A 21,618-nucleotide genomic window follows, 5' to 3' on the forward strand; every position below is an offset into this window, starting at 1 on the left:
TATTACAGTCAACAGATAATTAAAACTCAAACCAAACCACATCTTATATATATATATATATATATATATATACCTGCATATCCTTAAAACCAAGCTCATGAAGTGCTTTTTCATCATAATCCGTTGTTAACTCATGTCCAGATGAAATCATCCTGACAGGTCCCATGAGGCCTCCTTAAAAACAGCAGAAAATGGAAGTGAACTTTTTTAAAAATAAGAGTTTACTTATTTGCTGACTAGAATAAATAATTCTAGCAATTAAGTCCACTACCTGTTAAGCTTAAATATAATTCTAGACAGAAGTGGAGACTGTACTAAGCATGCTTCCTACATATTTTCTGTTGTCTGAGCTTAGCCTAAAGCAGTAAAGATTACAAGAAAGTTTTCTTTTACCACCAGCCTAACTAGATCGATTCCTACTTGTTTAAAAATAGGAAAAGCATTACAGGAGCTTTCTGTGAATCTACTACATTTCCCCCAGCAATACATACAGAGGAATCAGATTCTTCAATGCTTTAGTTGCACAAGAAACTAGCACGTATTTGTAATGACTGAGTTCTCTCTCCCCTATTATTATTCACCAAAACAAAACAAACAGAATAGACTGGAGAACAAACAAAAATCTGACATGGGGAAAAATAAATAAGTACCTACAACTTTCCAAGTCTGTGGTAAATTCAATAAACTCAAAAGACCGAGACAATTTATTTCTAGAATGCATGAAGTCCTTTTTGCTGCTTACACCTTCGACTTCATTTCTCACCTCACACTATATGCTTCAGCCACTTGGCCTACTTGCCTTTTCTAGAAAATACCAAGGATGTTCCCATCTCAGGAATTAAATGTTCCTCCCCAGGAATTCATACAGCTTTTTCCCTCACTTCCTTCAAGTCTCTCATCAAATAGGAACTTCCTCCTAAGAACTCAATGTAAAGAACCTCATTTCACTGTTAACACTTTACTCTGCTTTATCTTTCTTTAAAGCACTTATTAGCACCTAGCATTATATATTTATCTCTCTCCTCAAAAAAGCAAAAAACAAACAAGCAAAAAAGAATTCCTCATTCCACGAGGGCAGAGATTTTATTTTGTTCACAGATATATTCCAGGTACTAGAACATAGTAGACATTCTAATTAATTAACTAATTAACTAATTAATTTTGTTGTTTTTGCTGGTTGGCTGGTACAGGGATCTAAACCCTTGACCCTGGTGTTACAAGGCTATGCTCTAACCACTTGAGCTAACCAGCCAATCCAAATTAATTATTGTATTATCCATTAGTTTTGAAAGGATATACTTAAAGTGGGAAAATTATTTATCAGACATTTTGTGGTTTTGCTTAATCTAATTAAACTTTTAAAATATTGTTAAATTTTATTAATTCAATGTAGAAAAACTCCTTTGGATGGGCACTAAATATTTCAAGAATAATGACTGAGGCAGGGCTACTGCTTTCCACAATGACACATAACATTTTAAAATTACTTTCTCCCTTCAAACAAATAAGAAAATTCAATTAAAAAAATTTTTTTTCAAACACAGAGAAAGAAACTGGTTTTCCCCTAGTTAGATTCATTGTGACAATTTTCCTAAAGTACCATTGTTTTGTAGCTAAATTGCTAACTGTTGTGTAGCTAAATCTATGATTATTTACCTTCTTAATATTTCTAAGCCTAGAAATCTTAGCCCTCCCAATAGTTTGATAAATATTCGATGCTATTTTCTTCTGAATTTTCCTTATGTTTATTTTGGTAATGTAGATATGACATTTCAAACATCCTAAATATTGGAGAGAAATAGGGTTTCTCTTTCTTCCCACAAACTGAACAAGTCATATATGACTGCTTCTCAGTTATCCATTCTGTGTTATTTACCAAACAATTCCTTCACCAAAATCATATTATTATAATTTTAAAATGTTTAATAGCCATTATAGAAATGCTTCTCTCTACTCTTCCTTGTGGGTTTTCTTATCAGAACTTATTATATTGCTTAGTTCATTCATACAGATAACTTCAGAGTAATTTCATCACATTTTAAACAAAAATTACATTGGGATACTATATAGAACATATTAAAAAATAAATTTACTTGACAGTATTCACTACAGGAAAGTGTTAAGTTTTTCCATTTAGTCAGCTGTTCATTTATACATAACAAAAAGTTTTAATCTATACATTGGGATACTATATAGAACATATTAAAAATTAAATTTACTTGACAGTATTCACTACAGAAAAGTGTTAAGTTTTTCCATTTAGTCAGCTGTTCATTTATACATAACAAAAAGTTTTAATCTCATATATATCAAAAGACCTCCTCACATTAACATTTCCTTAACATTTTTAATTACTATTAAGCACTTGATTTCTTTAGTTTCCTCTTCATCATCATCACCATATCACCTACTAATTATAATTGTGCTTCCAACTGCTATACTTCATATATTTTATTCAAATCATTTTGTATAATACAAAACAGGAGAAAAATAAATGCTTATAAAGCACATTGTTTATTATGAAAAACTTTGGCTACTGGATGCACAGAAACTCAATATTAAACTTTTAATACACTGGTTGATTTTTTATTAAATGTCTATTCTGAGATAATCAAATACAATATGATTATTGATCTTTTCAATATTAAGATAAAACAACCTTAGTCATGATGGGTTGCTAAAATAATATAAAGATGATTTACTTCCTACTTTATAACATATATTAACTGAGCAAGTATACTTAGTTCCAAAAGAGAACTGAGATGGCTAGTAGTTTATTTAGAATTGTGGGCTCTATCTAATGTGAGATAGGCCTACAGTTTGTGTGTGTAAACATGTGCTATATATATATATAGCATTGAATAACTGTGTAGTCCCAAAATTCATACTGAATCCTAATCACCAAGGTGATGGTATCTGGAGATGGGACCTGTGGGAGGTTATTAGGTCATGAGGGCTCTGCTCTCATAAATGGGATTAATGATGTCCTTAAAAAAGAGGCCTGAGGAAGCGTGCTTGCCCCTTCTACCAAATTGAGGACACAGTGAAGGTACCATCTATGAGAAAGGAGGTCCTCACTTGACAGTGAATCTGCTGGGTACCTTGATCTTGGACTTGTTAGCCTCCAGAATTGTAAGAACTAAATTTCTGTTGTTTACAAGCTACCGAAGTTTATGGTATTTTGTTATAGAAGCCTGAATGAAGGATGACAATGTGTTAATGTTGATTGTAATGATTTCACTGACTTTTACAATAAAATAAGCCACTTTCTTTTACTGCTTTCGAGAAGAACTTTCTTAAGAATTCCTTATTTTTTAAGAGTTCTAGAAAGAATTCCTACCTTTAAAAAAACTAAAATCTTAATGCAATCAATGTCTTAAAAAAAACCGAAATCTGAAAAACTCTTGGGTTGTGATGGTATACTGAACAACATATATCTAAATTTTACCCTCTGAAACTCTAATAAAATAAATTTTCAAAATTTTGTAACAGGAAAAGAAAACCATACCAAGAAAGTTTGCAAGATGGAAAGCAAATGAACTTGTGGTGATTACCAAGCCCCCAAAAATATAAATCCCAAACCAGAAGCAAGCTCATAATCTAAAATGTTTCATACTGATTTGACACAGGAATAAGAACAACACCTGAAACTGCCCACCTCCTGACAAAAAAAAAAGAAAAGAAAAAACAGTGCCTCAGTAGTCTGTGAGACATTAACAGTCTAGAAATAGTTAATTATAGGCTCAGAAATAGAGAGAAGGCAAAGAAAAAGATATCTGAATATATAATTTCTAAACTTTATCAAATTTTATAAAAGTAGTAAACTCACAGATCCAAGAAGATGAACAAAACCCACGGCGCGTAAACACAAAGAAATGTACAACAGGCACATCCATAATGAACTGCTGAAAATCAACGTTAAAGAAAAATCTTTATAACCAACCACAGTAAAAAAAAGACACACTGGATACAAAGGATGAAAGATAAGGAAAACACCAGATTCTAGGCAAATGATAACAGAACAACATTTGTAACGTCTTGGTGAGGGGAGAGGTTCAGGGAATTCATGATCTAGAATTCTATGTCCAGTGAAAATATCCTTCAAAAATGAAGGCAAACATCTTTTAATAAACATTTTTTTCAGACAAACAAAAACCTGAGAAAATCCATCACCAGAAGACCTGCAGTACAAAGTTTCAAGAGAAGTTCCTAAGAAAGAAAAATAATGAAACCAAACAGAAACTTAGATCTACAGACAGGAATGAAGAGTGCCCAAAGTAGTAAACACGTGGTAAGAAAGGGAAAGAAAAAGTTGGCAGAAACGAACAAAAAAAAAATTAAATGGTTACATTAAATATAAATGCTCTAAACGCTTTAACTAAAAGGCAGACACCATCAGACTCATTTTTAAAAAGCAAGATTCAACAATTAAGAACAAAATACTAATATCCTCAAAAAGATATTTCAACTAAGAAAATAGGCATATTTATTCAGAGAACAAAAAAGAATTTTTTTTTCAGATATTAAAAGCATGACAAGAGAAATGAAAAACTCAAAAGAAAAATTGCAAAATAAAGTTGAGAATATCTCTTAGGAAGTTAATACTCAAAAAAATGAAACACAGGAGAGAAAAGATCATTAGGAATATTCCAAGAAATGAAACATCTAGATAACAGAGATGTTCTAGAAAGAGAATAATGATAAAATAGAAGACAGGAAATCTATGAACCAATTCAAGAATATTTCTCCAAACTGACAGATACAAGTTGCCAAACTAAAAGGACCCACTAAATATGTAAATACTGAAGTACCCGTTCATTGTCCTTGAAAACAGACCCCATATTAAGGCCCAGCACTGTCAAATTTCAGAACACTAAGGATAAAGAGAAGATCTATAAGAAGTTCTATAAAAGAAAAAATACAACATGTAAAAAATATCAGATCTGAATGGGTTCAGACCTCCTAAAAGCAAAATGGAAGCAAGAGGTACAACAACAATACCTCTAAAACTCTGAAACAACTTTCCAACCTAGAATTCTATAACCAGCCAAATCGCCATTTAGGTATGAAAATATATGAGACATATTTTCAATAGTTGAAGAAATCAAAAACTTGATCCCATCAACCTTCTCTCAAGAAGCTCCAGGACACTGCATTGTATTCCAGGGAAACAACAACAACAACAAAAACCCCAGATATAAACCAATAAAAAAAGGTATGGATACTGGAAACAGGTTATCTAAAACAGGAAAGAGGCAATGAGAATCACTAGGAGGATGATAACGGATATCCCACAATCACTGCTGTGCACCAGACTTTGAGGATAATCAGTAAGATCAGTGTGACTTTAGAGAAATGCATTACTGAGAGTTATATCATGACCAAGACCCCTGCAGTCATCATGCTATCTTTTCTACTTTAGATTCCACTTAGATCTACTCCTGAGAGTTAAGGTATATCATGAAGAGCTTAGAAAAAGAAAATAAAGAAACCTTGTGACCATTTTTCTGATGGATATTCCAGCATTTTATTGAAATTACAGTACATCTTGTCTGTGCTGAGACTTTGTCCCTTAAGTAGTATCTGTGGGGGACTGGTACCAAGATCTCCTACAGATACCAATATCCAAAGATGCTCAAGTCCCTGATGTACAACGGTGTAGTATTTAAATGTAACCTATGCATATACTCCTCTCCCATATACTGTGAATCATCTCTAGATTACTTATAATACCTAACGAAATGTAAATAGTATGTAAATAATTTTTAAACTGTACTGTATAGAAAATAATTCAAGGAAAAAAGTCTGTATATGTTCAGTACAGATGCAATTTTTTTAAAAAAAATTATTTTTGATCTGTGGTTGGTTGCATCCATGGATACAAAACCCATGGACAGAGAGGGCTGACTATACTTGAGTACTTTCCCACTGACATCCTCAGATGAGGATGTAAAACTATAAGGAAGGTTTACAGCTAGTCCTCTTCTGCAATCATTTATCTAATAGTGACTGTACTCCCCCTTTCCTTAATCCACTAGAGGTCTGTCCTTTGTAAACTCTTTCACAAAACTAAATAGTTTAGGAATAGAAGTTAAGTGTCCCTGATCAGAAAACCCAAAATCCCAAACGCTCCAAACTCCAAAACTTTTTGAGCACCAACATGATGCTTAAAGGAAATGTCCAGTGGAGAATTTCATATTTTCAGGTTAGGGATGCTGAACTGGTAAGTATAAGGCAAATACTTGAAAAATGAAAAAAATCTGAAATCTAAAACACTTCTTTCTGGTCCCAAGCATTTTGGATAAGGGATACTCAACCTATCCATACATTGGACGTAAAACTATAAAGAATAATAAATCCAAAAATCAAGACAGTGTTAAGGGGGGAAGTGAAAATGATGGTATCAGGGAGAGACACTAGCTTCTCCTAAAGTTCTAGTTCTTAAACTAGCAGGTAGGTACATGAGTCTTCATTTTATTATTATTTATTTCATATACTTCTTTATATACAATACATTTCAATGTAACAAAAGCAGGTAACATTTGACCAGAAATTCCATAACTAGGTACTTACCAAACTTACAGTAAACAGCATATATACAAGGATATTCCTTATAGCACTGTTTGTTATTGCAAAAGAATAGAAACAACCTAAATGCCCATTAACAGAGAACATGTCAAATAAGTCATGGTACCGCCATTGAATAGACTATGTAGGTCTCAAAAAAAAATGAAGTAATGTTCCATATGTAATAATATAAAATGTTTTCCAAGATACTGTGTTCAGCACTACAAGGAAAAACTAGAAAAGTATAAATAAAAACGGTACCATTTGTACTTGTTAAAAAAAATATGGGTCTGCCTGACTGACAGCACCAGTAAACACAGCGACCTCGCCAGCTGTGGGAAGCAGCCCTGTCCACCCAACTGATGGCAGCAGTGTGCCCAGCTGCCACAGTCATTGTTGCTACATGGGTAGTCCTCTACAGCCACTGCCACAGCAACTGCCACTGCAAGGGTGGCTCGCTGCTACACCAGCAACAACTGCTGCCTTACAGGTGGCCCACTGACACTCATCAGCAATGACAGAAGGAGAGTCACCAGTGGAGCCCAGGGAAAGAGGTGAGCAAGCACAGACCTGCATCCCAGTGGCCCAACCCACAGGGGGAATTATGCTGCCATACCCTGTGGCACACATGGGGATGGGAGGCACACGTGCAGCCAGAATTGCCTTGATCCAGTGAGAGATGCACATTGAACCACCCCGTGAAGTACGGAAACACAGGATACCCAAATAGAGTAAGACAGAAAATTCCCAATCACCATCAACTCATCCACCAACTGGGAGAAGCAAGGTCCCAGGAAGAGCGTCTGCCTATAGGAAAGAGGAAAGAGAAAACCAACCCAGGGTGCCAACAGGCCTGCCAAGGGCCACCCATCCCAGCCAAAGAGCAACAAGACACCCAGGCACTTCTCCCAAGAACTCTAGAGCTTGCCCACATCCTGGACAAACCAAAAGAGTTTTACCAACCTCACCAAGGAATCACTAAGTGTCCAAGTGACTAGGCCACAGAGGTGCTCACACACAACTCCAACACTGAATATGGCTCAAATAACCACACAGAAACTACACTACCATATCTGTGGAACCAACACTAAACACCCCCCAATGGTCAATACAAAACACATCTACTGGAGGAAGTCTCTCTCTTCAAAGCAGCTTCTCTACCAGATGACAAGACATCAACATAGAGATAGTAGAAATATGAAAAAACAAGAAAATATGACACCACCAAATGAATATAATAACTCTCAAGTACCAGACCGCATAGAGCAGGGAGTTCACCACCACATGACCAGCCCTATAAAAAATCCTCAAGGGAGTCCTGCATCTGGAATCCAAAAAACAATCACTACCTTGAATATAAGAGGAAGAACAAAATCCACTAGTACAACAAAAATGCAAACAAGAAAGAGAAACAAACTATATCTAACCACCTCAAAAAACCAACACAGAAGACAAACAATAAAAGGGAAATAAAGGAACAGAAGATATTTAAAACATCCAAACGAAAATCAATAAAATGCCGAGAGTAAGACAATACCTTTCAATAAATGTAAATGGAATAAACTCCCCACTCAAAAGACACACACTGATTGGATTAAAAAGCTAGACCAACTTATATGCTGTCTTCAAGAGACTCACCTCACCTGTCAAGACACACACAGACTAATACTGAAGGGATGGAAAAAGATATACCACACAAATGAAAATCAATAGTGAGTAGGAGTAGCTATTCTCATATTAGATAAAACAGACTTCAAATCAAAAACCATAAAAAGAGACCAGGAAACCATTATATAATGATAAAACAATCTATCCAGCAAGAAGACGTAATAACCATAAATATATATGCACCCAACACCAGAGAAGCCTGATATGTAAAACAAATACTGTTAAACCTAAAAAAAAGAGAAAACCCCAAAAGGATAATAGTTGGGGACCTGAACACACCCTCTCTCAGCACTGGACACATCTAGGCAACAAATCAAGAGAAAAACACAGGATTTAAACTACACTTTAGACCAACTGGACCTGGCAGATATCTACAGAACATTTCATCCAACAACTACAGAATATACATTCTTCTCATCAGCACATGGAACATTCTCTATGGTAGACCACATGTTAGGTCACAAATCAAGTCCCAGCAAATTTTGAAAAACTGAAATCATTTCAAGTATTTTTTCAGACCACAATGGATTAAAAATAGAAATTGATAATAAGCAGAACTCTTAAAACTATACAAATACATGGAAGTAAAACAACGTGTTTCTGAACTGCCTGTGGGTCCAAGAAGAAATCAAACAGGAAATCAAAAATTTCTTGAAACTAATGAAAATAAAGACACATCATACTAAAACCTGTGGGATACTGCAAATGCAGTACTGAGAAGGAAGTTTACTGCAATAAATGCTTATGTCAAAAGAATAGAAAGATTTCAAATAAACAACCTAACATTACACCTCAAAGAACTAGAAAAACAAGAACAAACCAACGCCAAGATAGGTGACAGAAAGAAATAACTAAGATCAGAGCAGAACTAAACTAAACTATAGACCCCCCCCAAAAAAGATACAAAACATCAATGAAACAAAAAGTTGGCTTTTTGAGAAGATAAACAAAATAGACAAACCATTAGCTATGCTAACTAAAGAAAGAGAGAAGACCCAAACAACAAAAATCAAAATTGAAAAAGGAGACATTACGACTGATACCATAAAAATACCAAAATCATTTGAGATTATTACAAACAACAATATGCCAACAAATTTGAAAACCTGGAGGAAATGGATAAATTTCTGGACAAACTACCAAGACTCAAGCAAGAAGACACAGAAAACCTGAACAGACCAATAACAATCACTGAGACTGAGGCAGTAATAAGCAGTCCCCAACAAAAGAAGCCCAGGACCAGATGGCTTTACTGCTGAATTCTACCAAACCTTTAAAGAGGAATTAATACAAATTCTCTTCAAACTATTCCAAAAAATGGAAACATAGGCCACTCTGCCAAACTCATTCTATGAGGCCTGCCTCACTCTGACACCAAAACCAGACAGAGATACATCAAAAAAAGAAAACTATAGACCAATATCTCTGATCAATATAGATGCAAAAATCTTCAACAAAATATCAGCAAACAGAATACATCAATACATCAAAAAAATTATATACCATGATCAAGTGGGATTCATCCCAAGGATGCAAGAAATTAAAGAGGACACAAAACAGATGGAAAGATATTCCATGCTCTTGGATTGGAAGAATTAACATCGTGAAAATGTCCATATTACTCAAAGCCATCCACAGATTCAATTGGATCCTCATCAAAATACCAATGACTTTCTTCACAAGAAGAGAAAAAAAATCCTAATATTCATATGCAACAACAAAAGACCCTGAAAAGCCAAAGCAATCCTGAACAAAAAATAAAGCTGCAGGCATTACACTATCTGACTTCAAATTATACTTTAAAGCTACAGGAACCAGAACAGCATGATATTGGCATAGGAACAGACACTCAGACCAATGGAACAGAATACACAACCCAGAAATCAACCCACATACTTACAGCCAGCTGATCTTTGACAAGGGCAACAAGAACATACAATGAGGAAAAGAAAGCCTCTTCAATAAATGATGCTGGAAAAACTGGACATATGTATGAAGAAGAATTAAACTAGAACCATACCTCTCACTATATACTAAAATCAATTCAAAATGGATTAAAGACTTAAATATAGGAGCTAAAACTATAAAACTCCTAAAAGAAAACATAGGAGAAACACTTCAGGAAGTAGGACTCAGCAAACCCTTTATGAATAAGACGCCAAAAGCCCAGGCAACAAAAGAAAAAACAACGAATGGGATTATATTAAACTAAAAAGCTTCTGCACAGCAAAAGAAACAATTAACAGCAAAAAACCTACGGAAATGGGAGAAAATACTTGCAAACTACATATCCAACACAGAATTAATATCCAAAATATACAAAAAAACCTGCAGAATGGGAGAAAATATTTGCAAACTATGCATCCAACAAGGGATTAATATCCAAAATACACAAAGAACTCAAACAACTTAACAATACAAAAACAAGCAACTCAATCAAAAAAATGGGCAAAGGAGCTGAATAGGCATTTCTCAAAGAATACACAAATGGCCAACAAACACATGAAAAAATGCTCAACATCACTAAGCATCAGAGAAATGCAAATCAAAACCATAATGAGATAACATTTCACCCCCGTCAGACTGGCTATTATCAAAAAGAGAATAACAAATGCTAGTGAAGATGCAAAGAAAGGGGAACCCTCCTACACTGTTGCTGGGACTGTAAATAGTGCGGCCATTATGGAGAGAAGTTCATGACACAACTACACAAAAGTTCATCATGAACTTATGAAAGTATGGAAGTTCATCAAACAACTACAGATAGAACTATCACATGATCCAGCAATCCCACTGCTGGCTATATACCCAAAGGAATGGAAATCATCATGTCAATGGGATATCTGCACTCCCATGTTTACTACAGCTCTATTTACAATAACCAAGAGTTTAGGAACCAACCTAAATGTCCATCAGTGGATGACTGGATAAGGAAAATGTGGTATATATACACAATGGAATGCTTTTCTGCCATAAAAAAGAATGAAATCCTGCCATTCACAACAACATGGATAAACTTAGAGAAAATTATGTTAAGTGAAATAAGCCAAGACCAGAAAGAGAAACACCGCATGTCCTTGCTTGTAAGTGAAATTAAAAAATAAATACATTTTTAAAAAGAAAGAAAGATACAATTACAATAATTTGTTGCATTTTCAAAAGGAGAGAATAGAATTGAAGCCAGAGGTGGGAAGGGCAGAGGGGGAGGGGGCATTAGAAAAATTGGTAAAGGGCCCAAAAAATTATTCTATCTGTGACGTTGAACATACTTATTATCCTGATTTGAGCATCATAATGCACACAGGTATCAATATTCAATGCTGTACCACTCAGATATGTACAATGTTTCAATAAAAAAATATATAGAAATATTCTTACATTATATCTTGATATCTCATGAATGATAAGAAAGCAGTAACAATATTTGCCTCAGGAAAATGGAAATGAATGGTTTAGAGATGGGGGTATGAGGGAGACTTTTCCACATTATTTTGTACCCAAAATAATTAATTATTCAAGAAAAAATTTCAAGATTTGATATTTTAGAAGTATATATAATTTCCTCGTAAGCATGCTGCAGCCAAGTCTTTGGCTCCTTACTAACGATGCCTAGGAATTACCACTCTGCACAGAGGCAGGTTAAAAAGTTCCTAAGAAGCATCTTTTAGAACTTTAACATATTTTTTCTAAATATATACTCAGCCTGCTTTTATTTCAAACCCTTACATTCTACGCAAAAAAGTAACAGTTTTTGTGATGTTTCTTTCATGGTCATTTCTATGATTAGCTCACATTTTATGTGTTATGGAAAGACACTAAAAGTCCACTACTGGTAACAGTAATGGTGGAATCAAATGTATACTTTAGGTTCACATGAAAAATTTCCTAATACAATACTTTTTTTGAGGAAAGGAGAGATGAACAGGTGGGACTGGAAAGCATTTTTTTTTTTCATATACTCGGAAAAATTGAAAATAAAATATTTCAAAATGGCAAAAAGTTTATTGGGTAAAACTGGATAATAAGTACTATATGGAAATTTAAATTTATCAGTAATTCCTTGATTGCTTATCAAATAAACTCCAAAAAGTTTTTTAATGGTTACATCAAAAGTCTAAACAGAATTTTCTGAGAAACAAATAATGTTTGCAAATAACATCTAAAGCAACTGTTAGCAACTTCTTACCTACATATCAATGGTACCACGGGAAAAAGACTGTGGGGACGGCCATGAAAATGGTTTGTGGACCTTCAAAGTAAGAGTTCAAAATTGCTGCTATGGTTTGAATGTTCTTGTCCCTGCCAAAAATTCATGCTGAAATTTAATCTCCAATACAAAAGTGTTGAGAGGTGGGGTCTTTTGGGAGGTGTTAAGGTCATGAGGCCTTTGCCCTCATAAATGGATTAATGCCATTATAAAAGGATTTGACAGAGGGAGTTCATCCCTTTTTGTCCTCCCACCTTCTGCCAAATGAGGACACAACATTCAAGGCAACATCCTGAAAGCAGAGAGCACCCCCTCACCAGATGACAGCACCTTGATCTCGGACTTTTCAGCCTCCAGAGCTATAAGAAATAAATGTCTGTTCTTTATAAATTACCCAGCCTGTGGAATTCTGTTATAGCAGCAAAAAATGGACTAAGATAATTGCTATACAATATAATCTTTAAAAAAAAATTTTTTTGAACTGTTGCACTTACCAGGAAACTCTCCCTTTCTGCTGCTTTGACCAAACTCCTGAAGCTGAGCTTGTTGATTTATTTGTTCTTTCTGTAAATTTTCATACCAATGAGTTACTTCAGCCCTAAGATCTGCTACCTGGTCACTAGGATACATTTCAATAGTCATCTGAAACATGAGATGCAACCAATTTAAAAATATACAAAGAACAGATATTTGAACTGGGAAATGTTATCAATTTGGAACTTAAAACTATATAACTACCTTGTCAGGAAGTCCAGCTGGCTGGCATACAACCCTTAGTGGCAGAGACTGTTTGTCACTCAGCGCTTTCAAATGACTACTTATGCCAGTGCCTTCAATTTGCCACTGTCTCAGATGATATGCAAACCTAAAAGACGACAAAAACCACAGAGAGGAAAGATATCATTTTAAACCATTTTAATGTCACAGAAGTTTTTAACGTTTTAGAAACTGGAAATGTCCACAACAGGTTCTAGCATACAGATGCTTCTTGACTTACAATGGGGTTACATCCTGATAAACCCATCATAAATTGAAAATATCATAAGTCAAAAATGCATTTAATACACATAACTTACTAAACATCATAGTTTAGCACAGCCTGCCTTAAATTAGCCTACACTTAGGCAAAATCATCTAGCAACACACTACACTGTACAGTTAACGGTTGTTCAGCCACATGATAGCTCATGGGTACACAGCTGCCACTGTCCAAGATCACAAGAGTGTATAATACTTATTTGTACTGAATGCATATTGTTTTCATACCACTGTAAAAGTCAAAAAACCTTAAGTCGAACCACTGTAAGTTGGGGGCTGTCCATATTCCAATTTGATCTACATTACTAAATTTAAGTTCAAATCCATCATATTAAATCAAACGTAAAGGCATAAATATAGCTAAGAGTTCCTAACAAAATAGTCTCTAAGAAAAATTACTGGGGAAAAGATATCCCAGTAAGAACAGTTTTTAAAACGGAGGGGATGGGAAAAGGAGAGGCAGGAAGAATTTAAAAAAAAAAAAAAAAACTAATCTGGTAAATGAAATTAGCAAGCTATCATTTCTACATTTAAAAGAAAGAAAAAAGAAATATTTTTCAGAGATAGAAATATTCTAGTAAATATATGTTAACTAGCCTAACAGAATTTGAGAGTCAATTTCATTAGTGCTAAAATTATAAAATGAATTACAAAGATGCATATTTCAAAGGAAACAGACATTTAGCATGACACTCACTAACTTCAGTTGTTGAAGATAGGATCCAGGGTACCTGAATTTAGCTAAGGAAAAAAAAAGAGCAATGTCTACAACTAATCAGAAATTATAGAAGAGAAGGATAGAAAGCGAATGAACAGATAAGTCTTATTTCCTAGAAGTGATCCAATGTCCAGATTCTATGAGCAAAAGAGTAACCTTAAAACGTTTTCTGTTGCATATTTCAAGACAGGAGATTCTCATCTTCTGCTCCATTGACATTTTAAGCCCGATAATGTGTTGTTATCAGAGGCGGGGGCAGGGGTATGTGGGAAGAGAGGAGGCTATCTTATCCACTACAGGATGTTCAGCAGCACACTGGTCTCTACACATCACGTGCCAGTGGTAAACCTACACCCAACCTGCGATAAACAAAAACATCTCCAGATATTCCCTACTATCTCTAAGAAAACAAAATCACTACTGGTTGAGAACCACTACTTAAGATTGTAACTTACCTCTTTTAAAAAAGAAAACCCTTTAAAAAGGGGGGCAGGAGGTCTTCAAAAAGTTCATGGAAAGATTCTTATTATCTTTTAATTCTATTTTTCTATGAACTTTTTGAAGTACCCTCATATTTACCCTTTTAATATAAGGACTACAAAGAAACACAATAATCTTAAATTAACAGTAGCTCTAAACACACTAAGCATTTGATACTGTACGATGATACTGTACAAAAATTTGCATGAAAATACTCAGATAATTTTTTAAACCACCTCTTAATTTTTTGAATATTCAATTTCATCTATTTCATAGTTTCTATACTAGTCACTCACAAAGTGAATATTTACGTAAATTATTTGACATTAACTTTTAGTGTAAAACAAACAAATACAAAGATTTGTTCAAGAACACAATAAATTTTTTCATGAGTCAATTAGAACAAAGATTGTACATCTGAGAGGGGATTTTGGGACTTAAATTCATTAAAGTTACAAAAACCACTATTAAACTCTTGAAACTAATGTACATTTTTAAACTTTTTAAAGTACTTATTTTAAAAACACTGGTAACACTATACAAGGATGAAGGGTTTGAACCAACAGGCCCTTTTTGGTTTTTTGTTTGTAGACCCTACAGCATATAAAAAATTTTGATAGAATAGGTATTGTATCATTAACTACCTCCAATGGGAAGACAGCACTTACAGATGTTCATTTTCTATATTTTAGTATATATCTGAATTTTATAATGAACATGTATTGATTTTTATAAATTTGAATAAGACATCAGCACATCTGCTTATTTTCTTTTTAAGTGGTAGAAGTCATGAGGCAGAATGAAGTTTCTGTGCAAGAAACTCAAAAGTTCCCTTATGCATTCTTTAAAAACAAGGAATTATTTCAGTAGGATTTTCATAAATTGCAATCATATCAAAATAAAGAATTTTGCAGTGTCCAAATGTTTCAAATCATCAAACCATGTTATTAACAAGGAATGTGTAGAACAGCTTTATTATTCAATATTTCCTGATATTTTAAATAAAACATCAATAATATCAATCTGCATGACTTTTCAATATCAAACTAAGATATGAAGTTAAAAGAAGTTATTAATTTTAACAATTTTTCAACACAGTTCTTAGTACTTTTATATTTGTTCACAGTTAATGATTTTTAATGAACAGTATTTCTTAATTAAAACTATCTACTCACCTTTCATTTCAGTCGATATATTCATAAATGTTAATGTGCTTTATTTCTGTATTACACAGGGTATGTCTAAATTAATTATACAGATATTCATTAATAGAATTTTTTGGTCATGTTTCCATGGTAAATGGAAATTCAAAATTAAAATACTGTCTCCTAGTCCAGGAAGAAAAAAAACAGCAAATGAAACAAATGACTCAACTTGATTCAACTATGAGAGATTATCTGATGTTCTTTGGTGAGAGTTTTAGTGAAACACTTTTGGCAATGGTGTTCTGCCTTTTCAACCATAGTTAATTCTTTCTTAGAGATGGAATTCTGTCTAGAAATTCTTATTCATGCATATCTGCTCAGAGTATAATGATTTTTAAAGCTCTGCAGTATTTATCAGGAACCTATATTGCCATAGCAATATAGTACATATTCTGAATAAAAATTACTTCCATTACTGACCCTTCATACTTTTGGTAAATTATGCTTTCTACCTGTCCCCAACAAAAACTTTAGTTTAATTTTAGACATGTCAGCAATCAAAAGACTGAAATTCTCTCTAATGTTGTGATATTTTAAAAATTACCTTCTCCTAAATGCTTCCAGATGTGTCTTCAACATAAGGAGTCCTCTTTCTATAACCATGAGACTCGAGTGTGATTCCTGTTCAAGACTGCTAGAAGCTATCATAAGACTCTCCATGCACTTACTAATAAATTCTTGCTCCTTCTCCAAACCTGTTTTACCTGAAAGCCAGATGTTTAGAGATATTTACTAATTATATATTCTTGTTTAGCTACATAAAAAAAATAAAATGAACTATAGTTTAACAAAATACACTCACATAAGAAATAACCTATAGGACAATATTTCAAATCACTCACCATTAATATAATAGGAGTTAATGTACTGGATAGCAGCTCGACTGACATCAACAGACTGTGCTCTTAAAGCAATGCCCCAAAATTGGTCCATACCACAGAGCTAAGGAAGAAAAATACGACATCTCTAAGTTTTACTGTCAAGATGTAACTGATCAAAATATTGAAGTATAAAACTTAAAAATTTTACAAAGAGTTTTAACATCGTATATAATACTAAAAAGACAATTCCTATTATTTAGAGTTATTGAATAATAATAAAAAATGATAAAAACCTTGAAAATTTCCTTAGTTAACGAAATATAACTGTACTGGTTCTAAAAAAGAACTTATTGATAAAGTAGCTAACAATATATATGTTTAACTCAAAAGTTACAGCTACATAGTAAGAAAACCTCAAGTCCCCAAAACATACTACAAAGGAATAAAATCAGCAGACACGTAATAATTAGCAAAATGTGTCAATGCTTCCATCTAATTTACACTGATAAAGCCACTGCTTTTATGTGTTCCCAGAAAACTAAAAAGATATGCTAACCCAAGTTCTCAAATTTATAATGATGACAAAAAGAATGCTCTCACTAAAAATGTAGAATAAGTGGTAAGTCAAAGTTCCTAATAGTTGTGCAGAGTGAAGAAAGATATCTCTGCAATGGTGACTGAACAGCTTTAGGGTTAACATCATCTATTTTAAAAAAAGCAGTATTATCTCATACTGCTGAATATTAAAAAGCAGTATTATCTCATGTCTGCTTGTCTAAAATCACCAAACTGAAACTTATCACGGTGATACTGAAGAGTTAGGACCAAAAAAATTAAGACAAAAAACCCAACCCTATTCAAACAAGAAAAGAAGATTGGGAGATACGAGGAAAGCATTCTAGATACAGTGAAATTATTCTTTACCATAATGCGTAACATCAGTTCACTCTACCTTTCTCTTGTTACCACAACACCAACTCCTGAAGAAAACTATGAAAAATAGGAATGGATACTACATAAAATCAAAGCTACTATTAACCAACTAAAATGTCCCATGAGGAAGACTTTCAAATAACAGTCTGTGTTAGGACAGTGCAAAAATAATGAATTCAACAATACCTAGCAACCACTAAAGTAGGCAAACATAACTCTAAGCCAAAGATAAAACCAGCAATTTATGTGAGTATTCACTTAATGAACTGATCATCTTGCCTCATGGTCAGAGATGATTTACGTGGATTCTATTCCAGAAGAGAAATTATTAAGAAGAATTTAAATTGACTAAGAGCATAAAAGTGAGACTTGAGACAAATCAACTTTCTATTTGACATAAAATACTTCCAGGGGATTAAAAGAACACTCAGATGGCCTCTTCTCTATAAATTAAGGAATGTACAATAGGCTTTCATTAAGCACAAACGAAGTTGTCTTTGTTAACAGGAAAAAAAAAAAATCACCAAATTTTCTTTAAAAAAACTTTCTAAAAACAAAAGATAAAAATGCTCTTAAAATCTAAGAATAAAACTATTTCTTACTAAATTCAAGCCTTGAAGAAAGATAATTTGGCAATCTAATCTCAGGAATAAAAGGAAAATTCCACAAGTTGACCTAATAAAACAACTCTAAATGCATACCTCAGAGTTTGAACCACCGTCATAGGCACTGGTAGCCAATCGAGCCAAGTTACAGAGATGTTGAAACAGGTTTAAGCCAGTCATGCTAATCGTTTCAGGTTTTAGCTGGGGCATCTTGGGGAAAAAATTTTCAAGCTAGTTCAGTGTGAAATTAAGTTAACAATTGTATTTAATTAAATTTAAGTAAACAAATTTAATTTTATTCAATTCATAATTGAAACCTGTCTGATACATGTTTCAATTTTTGAAATAAACATAGACCTAAATCAGAGGAAGTGAATAAGAACATTTTATCAATTGTATATCTACACCATACACATTTATGAGATGTGTAGTTACAAGTACAGGTGGTATTAAAGTCAGGGTGTGAAATTTAAAATACCTGAAGTTCACCTTGTAGCTTTGCCTCAGATCTAGTAAGTGATTTAGTTTATATGTACTAAAACTCATTCATATATACTTAATTCCACCACAAAGATAATGTGAGAGTTTATAGCCTTCATAATCTCAAAAAATAAGCATTAAAAAAAAAAGTCTACTGTTTTATTTTCATCGACTTTCAAAATTCAAATAAAACTAGTTCATTTAGGAAAATTACCGCTTGAACGAACTGTGACATCTGGTAAAGAAGAATAAAAAAATAGAACATCTTCACTATCCTGACCATGTTTCCTAAAATAACTTCCCAGGGATGTGCAAATCTGAAAACTGGCTTATCTGTGCCTGGAAGACTGACTGAAACCACAGCCATTTATATAAAGAAGAGTCACAGAATATAGGTCTCACACTTGTGGGTGCGAGCACTATCTCTAAAAATTGGACTACAGTGCTATTACTGATTTTAAAAAACAAACACCAAAACCCCCTCACATTTTTAATTAGTGCTACCCTGAAGAGTTATTCTAATTTTCACTCGTTTAAATATGTTAGCTAAGAAATAGGACATTTTTGTAAATATAAACTAAGTATTCATTTAGATATAAACACCGTAAAGGACAAAATTACAGCAAAATCTGAGTGGCAAAAAATTATATAAAGACTGCTGAAAACCAGTACATTTATCTGCTTTTAAAAACACTATGACAAAAAAAAAAAAAAGAACACTACAGAGTTCATATTTCAAGTGAGAAAAGGAAATATGGAAAGATAATATAATGAAACTGTCAGGAAATAAACTTACCTTCTCCAGGAAAAGATGTTTGTAAGTTTCCATTCCCATAGCATGTTGATCTTTGCTTCGAACTTGATTTAAAAACCAATGGAGTGCATCATCGTAACACTCAGAATCTTCTACTAAACAATGCCATAAAATGTCGACTTGTTCTAAACTTAGCCCTAGATAAAAATCATAAATTTTATATTTTACTATGCAAAAAAATGATTAAACATCTTCTCTTAGGTGTGTCTATAGATAGGCACATAGGTAATTTATCTATTCATACAAAGAATTTACTATCTCAGTAACAATTCCTTATGCCTTCCTGTTTGGAAAATTTTGAATAATGGTTCATATAACATTTTGGTCCTAAATCAGTGTAGTAGAAGCACCAATACAACCAGAAATATAAGGCGATATCTTATAGCATCTTATAAACACACAACTTATAAAGCATTCTAGAAGACCCATTTGGTATTGAAAATCATTCTCCCTAAAATATGAACATATCATTGTATTACAGAAAAAATGACTGAGGAAGATAATCCCCAAAATTGAGGAAACAGTTCTAAGGTTTGAGGATTACAAATAGACACCATGTTCAAAGCTCTTTCTTTGTACATAGGAGAAAAACAATAAATAAGAATACTTTTGTAAACTATACAAAAAGGAATTCTTATGATAAACGAAGCAAAAGAAACTGCCTAAAACAGACAAACAGTAATACATTAGAGAATACAATCAGCTGGGGAGCTAGATTAATGAGGTGAAACCTTTATGGTACTTTGACCCAAGTATTAAAGGACTTCCAGGTGTGGCAGAAGAAAGACAGATGAAGGAACTATTTGGAATTAGAGAAAGCATTATAGGCAATCACAGGTCTAAATGTGAATAAATGAGACAATCCAAACAGAACAAAAGCACCACAGGCATTTCTAAAGTATATCATAATGGGTTCCAAAGCTTGGGATGGTCCCCCAGATGACAAGAGACATGAAGATATAGCAGAATCACAAGAAACCTCTCTCTTTATTGGAAAAGTAGATCAGATTCCAGAATAAGGAAAAATGCTTCAGAAAATATTCACCTAGTAGCAAATGTTCAGAAAATATTCACCTAGCAGCAGTGATAGCAAAATTCTGTAACTATAATCAGTATAAGTTGTTTTATCTTGAAAATAATACCCTATCAGTTTCTCACAAAAAAAGTTAATGATTATTTATTCTAAGAAAAACTTGTGCCCCTAGGAGTTAACATAAATAAACTAGAAACAACCTTCAATATATATTAAAACTTAAACACATTAAGTAATTAAGAAGAGCAAAATAAATGAAAATAGATGAGTTCTAAAACAAACAAAAAAACGTGTGTCTGTGTGTGTGTGTGTGTATATATATCCCAGTTACCATGCAATAACAGATACTAACTACACAGCATCCACTGAACTATATAATAAAATAGAAATGTATTCATCACTGGCTGAATCACCAATCCACATTCAATAGGCAATGTATAAGCTTTTCTTACTGCTCTAAATTTTTAAAAGACTATAGTTATTAGTAAACCGAAAATGAGTATTAGATGTAATTACATATAACTTTGGAGTAAACAAATAGATGATAGGAACTGCACCAATAACAGAAGTATAACCACGTGGGAGAAGTGAAGTTTTCAATTTGAAACTATCTGGACAATAGCTATTGCAAACCCAGAGTCCACACTGTGTAAAATAAAACAAGAAACTTAATGACATGTGAAATTATTTATGCTGAACATATTTGTTTTGGTTTGACTTCCTCTGTAAAAGATCAGTTTTATTATATTTTATATTATTTATTTCTTGTATGCTATCAGTCATAATGAATACAATAAATGACCTAATAACATGAAACAGAAGTTTCCCATCAAAAACAGATGGTTTGGGCCGGCCCAGTGGCGCACTGGAGAGTGCACCGATTGGGAGCGCGGCAGCGCTCCCGCCGAGGGTTCGGATCCCATGTGGAGACCAGTTTCCGCTCACTGGCTGAGCGCGGTGCGGGTGCAACACCGAGGGTTGGGATACTGTTGCCGGTCCCCGATACGGGCGCGACACCGAGGGTTGCGATCCCGTTACCGGTCAGTAAA

General features: G+C 33.7%; 1 protein-coding gene across 1 annotated transcript in view; it reads right to left on the reverse strand.

Moving 5' to 3' along the window:
* The window catches only part of USP34 (ubiquitin specific peptidase 34), a 143,194-nt gene that overhangs the window by 92,056 nt on the left and 29,520 nt on the right, over positions 1-21,618 (reverse strand). Inside the window, exons 7-13 of the mRNA XM_008570133.1 lie at positions 19,519-19,673; positions 18,339-18,452; positions 16,726-16,825; positions 16,428-16,587; positions 13,181-13,307; positions 12,937-13,084; positions 74-174 (exon numbers count right to left, since the gene is read on the reverse strand). Of these exons, the coding sequence (XP_008568355.1) occupies positions 74-174; positions 12,937-13,084; positions 13,181-13,307; positions 16,428-16,587; positions 16,726-16,825; positions 18,339-18,452; positions 19,519-19,673 (905 nt within the window). The remainder of the gene's footprint in view (positions 1-73; positions 175-12,936; positions 13,085-13,180; positions 13,308-16,427; positions 16,588-16,725; positions 16,826-18,338; positions 18,453-19,518; positions 19,674-21,618) is intronic.

The sequence above is a fragment of the Galeopterus variegatus genome, unplaced genomic scaffold, assembly GCF_000696425.1.
Source record: "Galeopterus variegatus unplaced genomic scaffold, G_variegatus-3.0.2 Scaffold574, whole genome shotgun sequence".
NCBI classification, from domain to species: domain Eukaryota; kingdom Metazoa; phylum Chordata; class Mammalia; order Dermoptera; family Cynocephalidae; genus Galeopterus; species Galeopterus variegatus.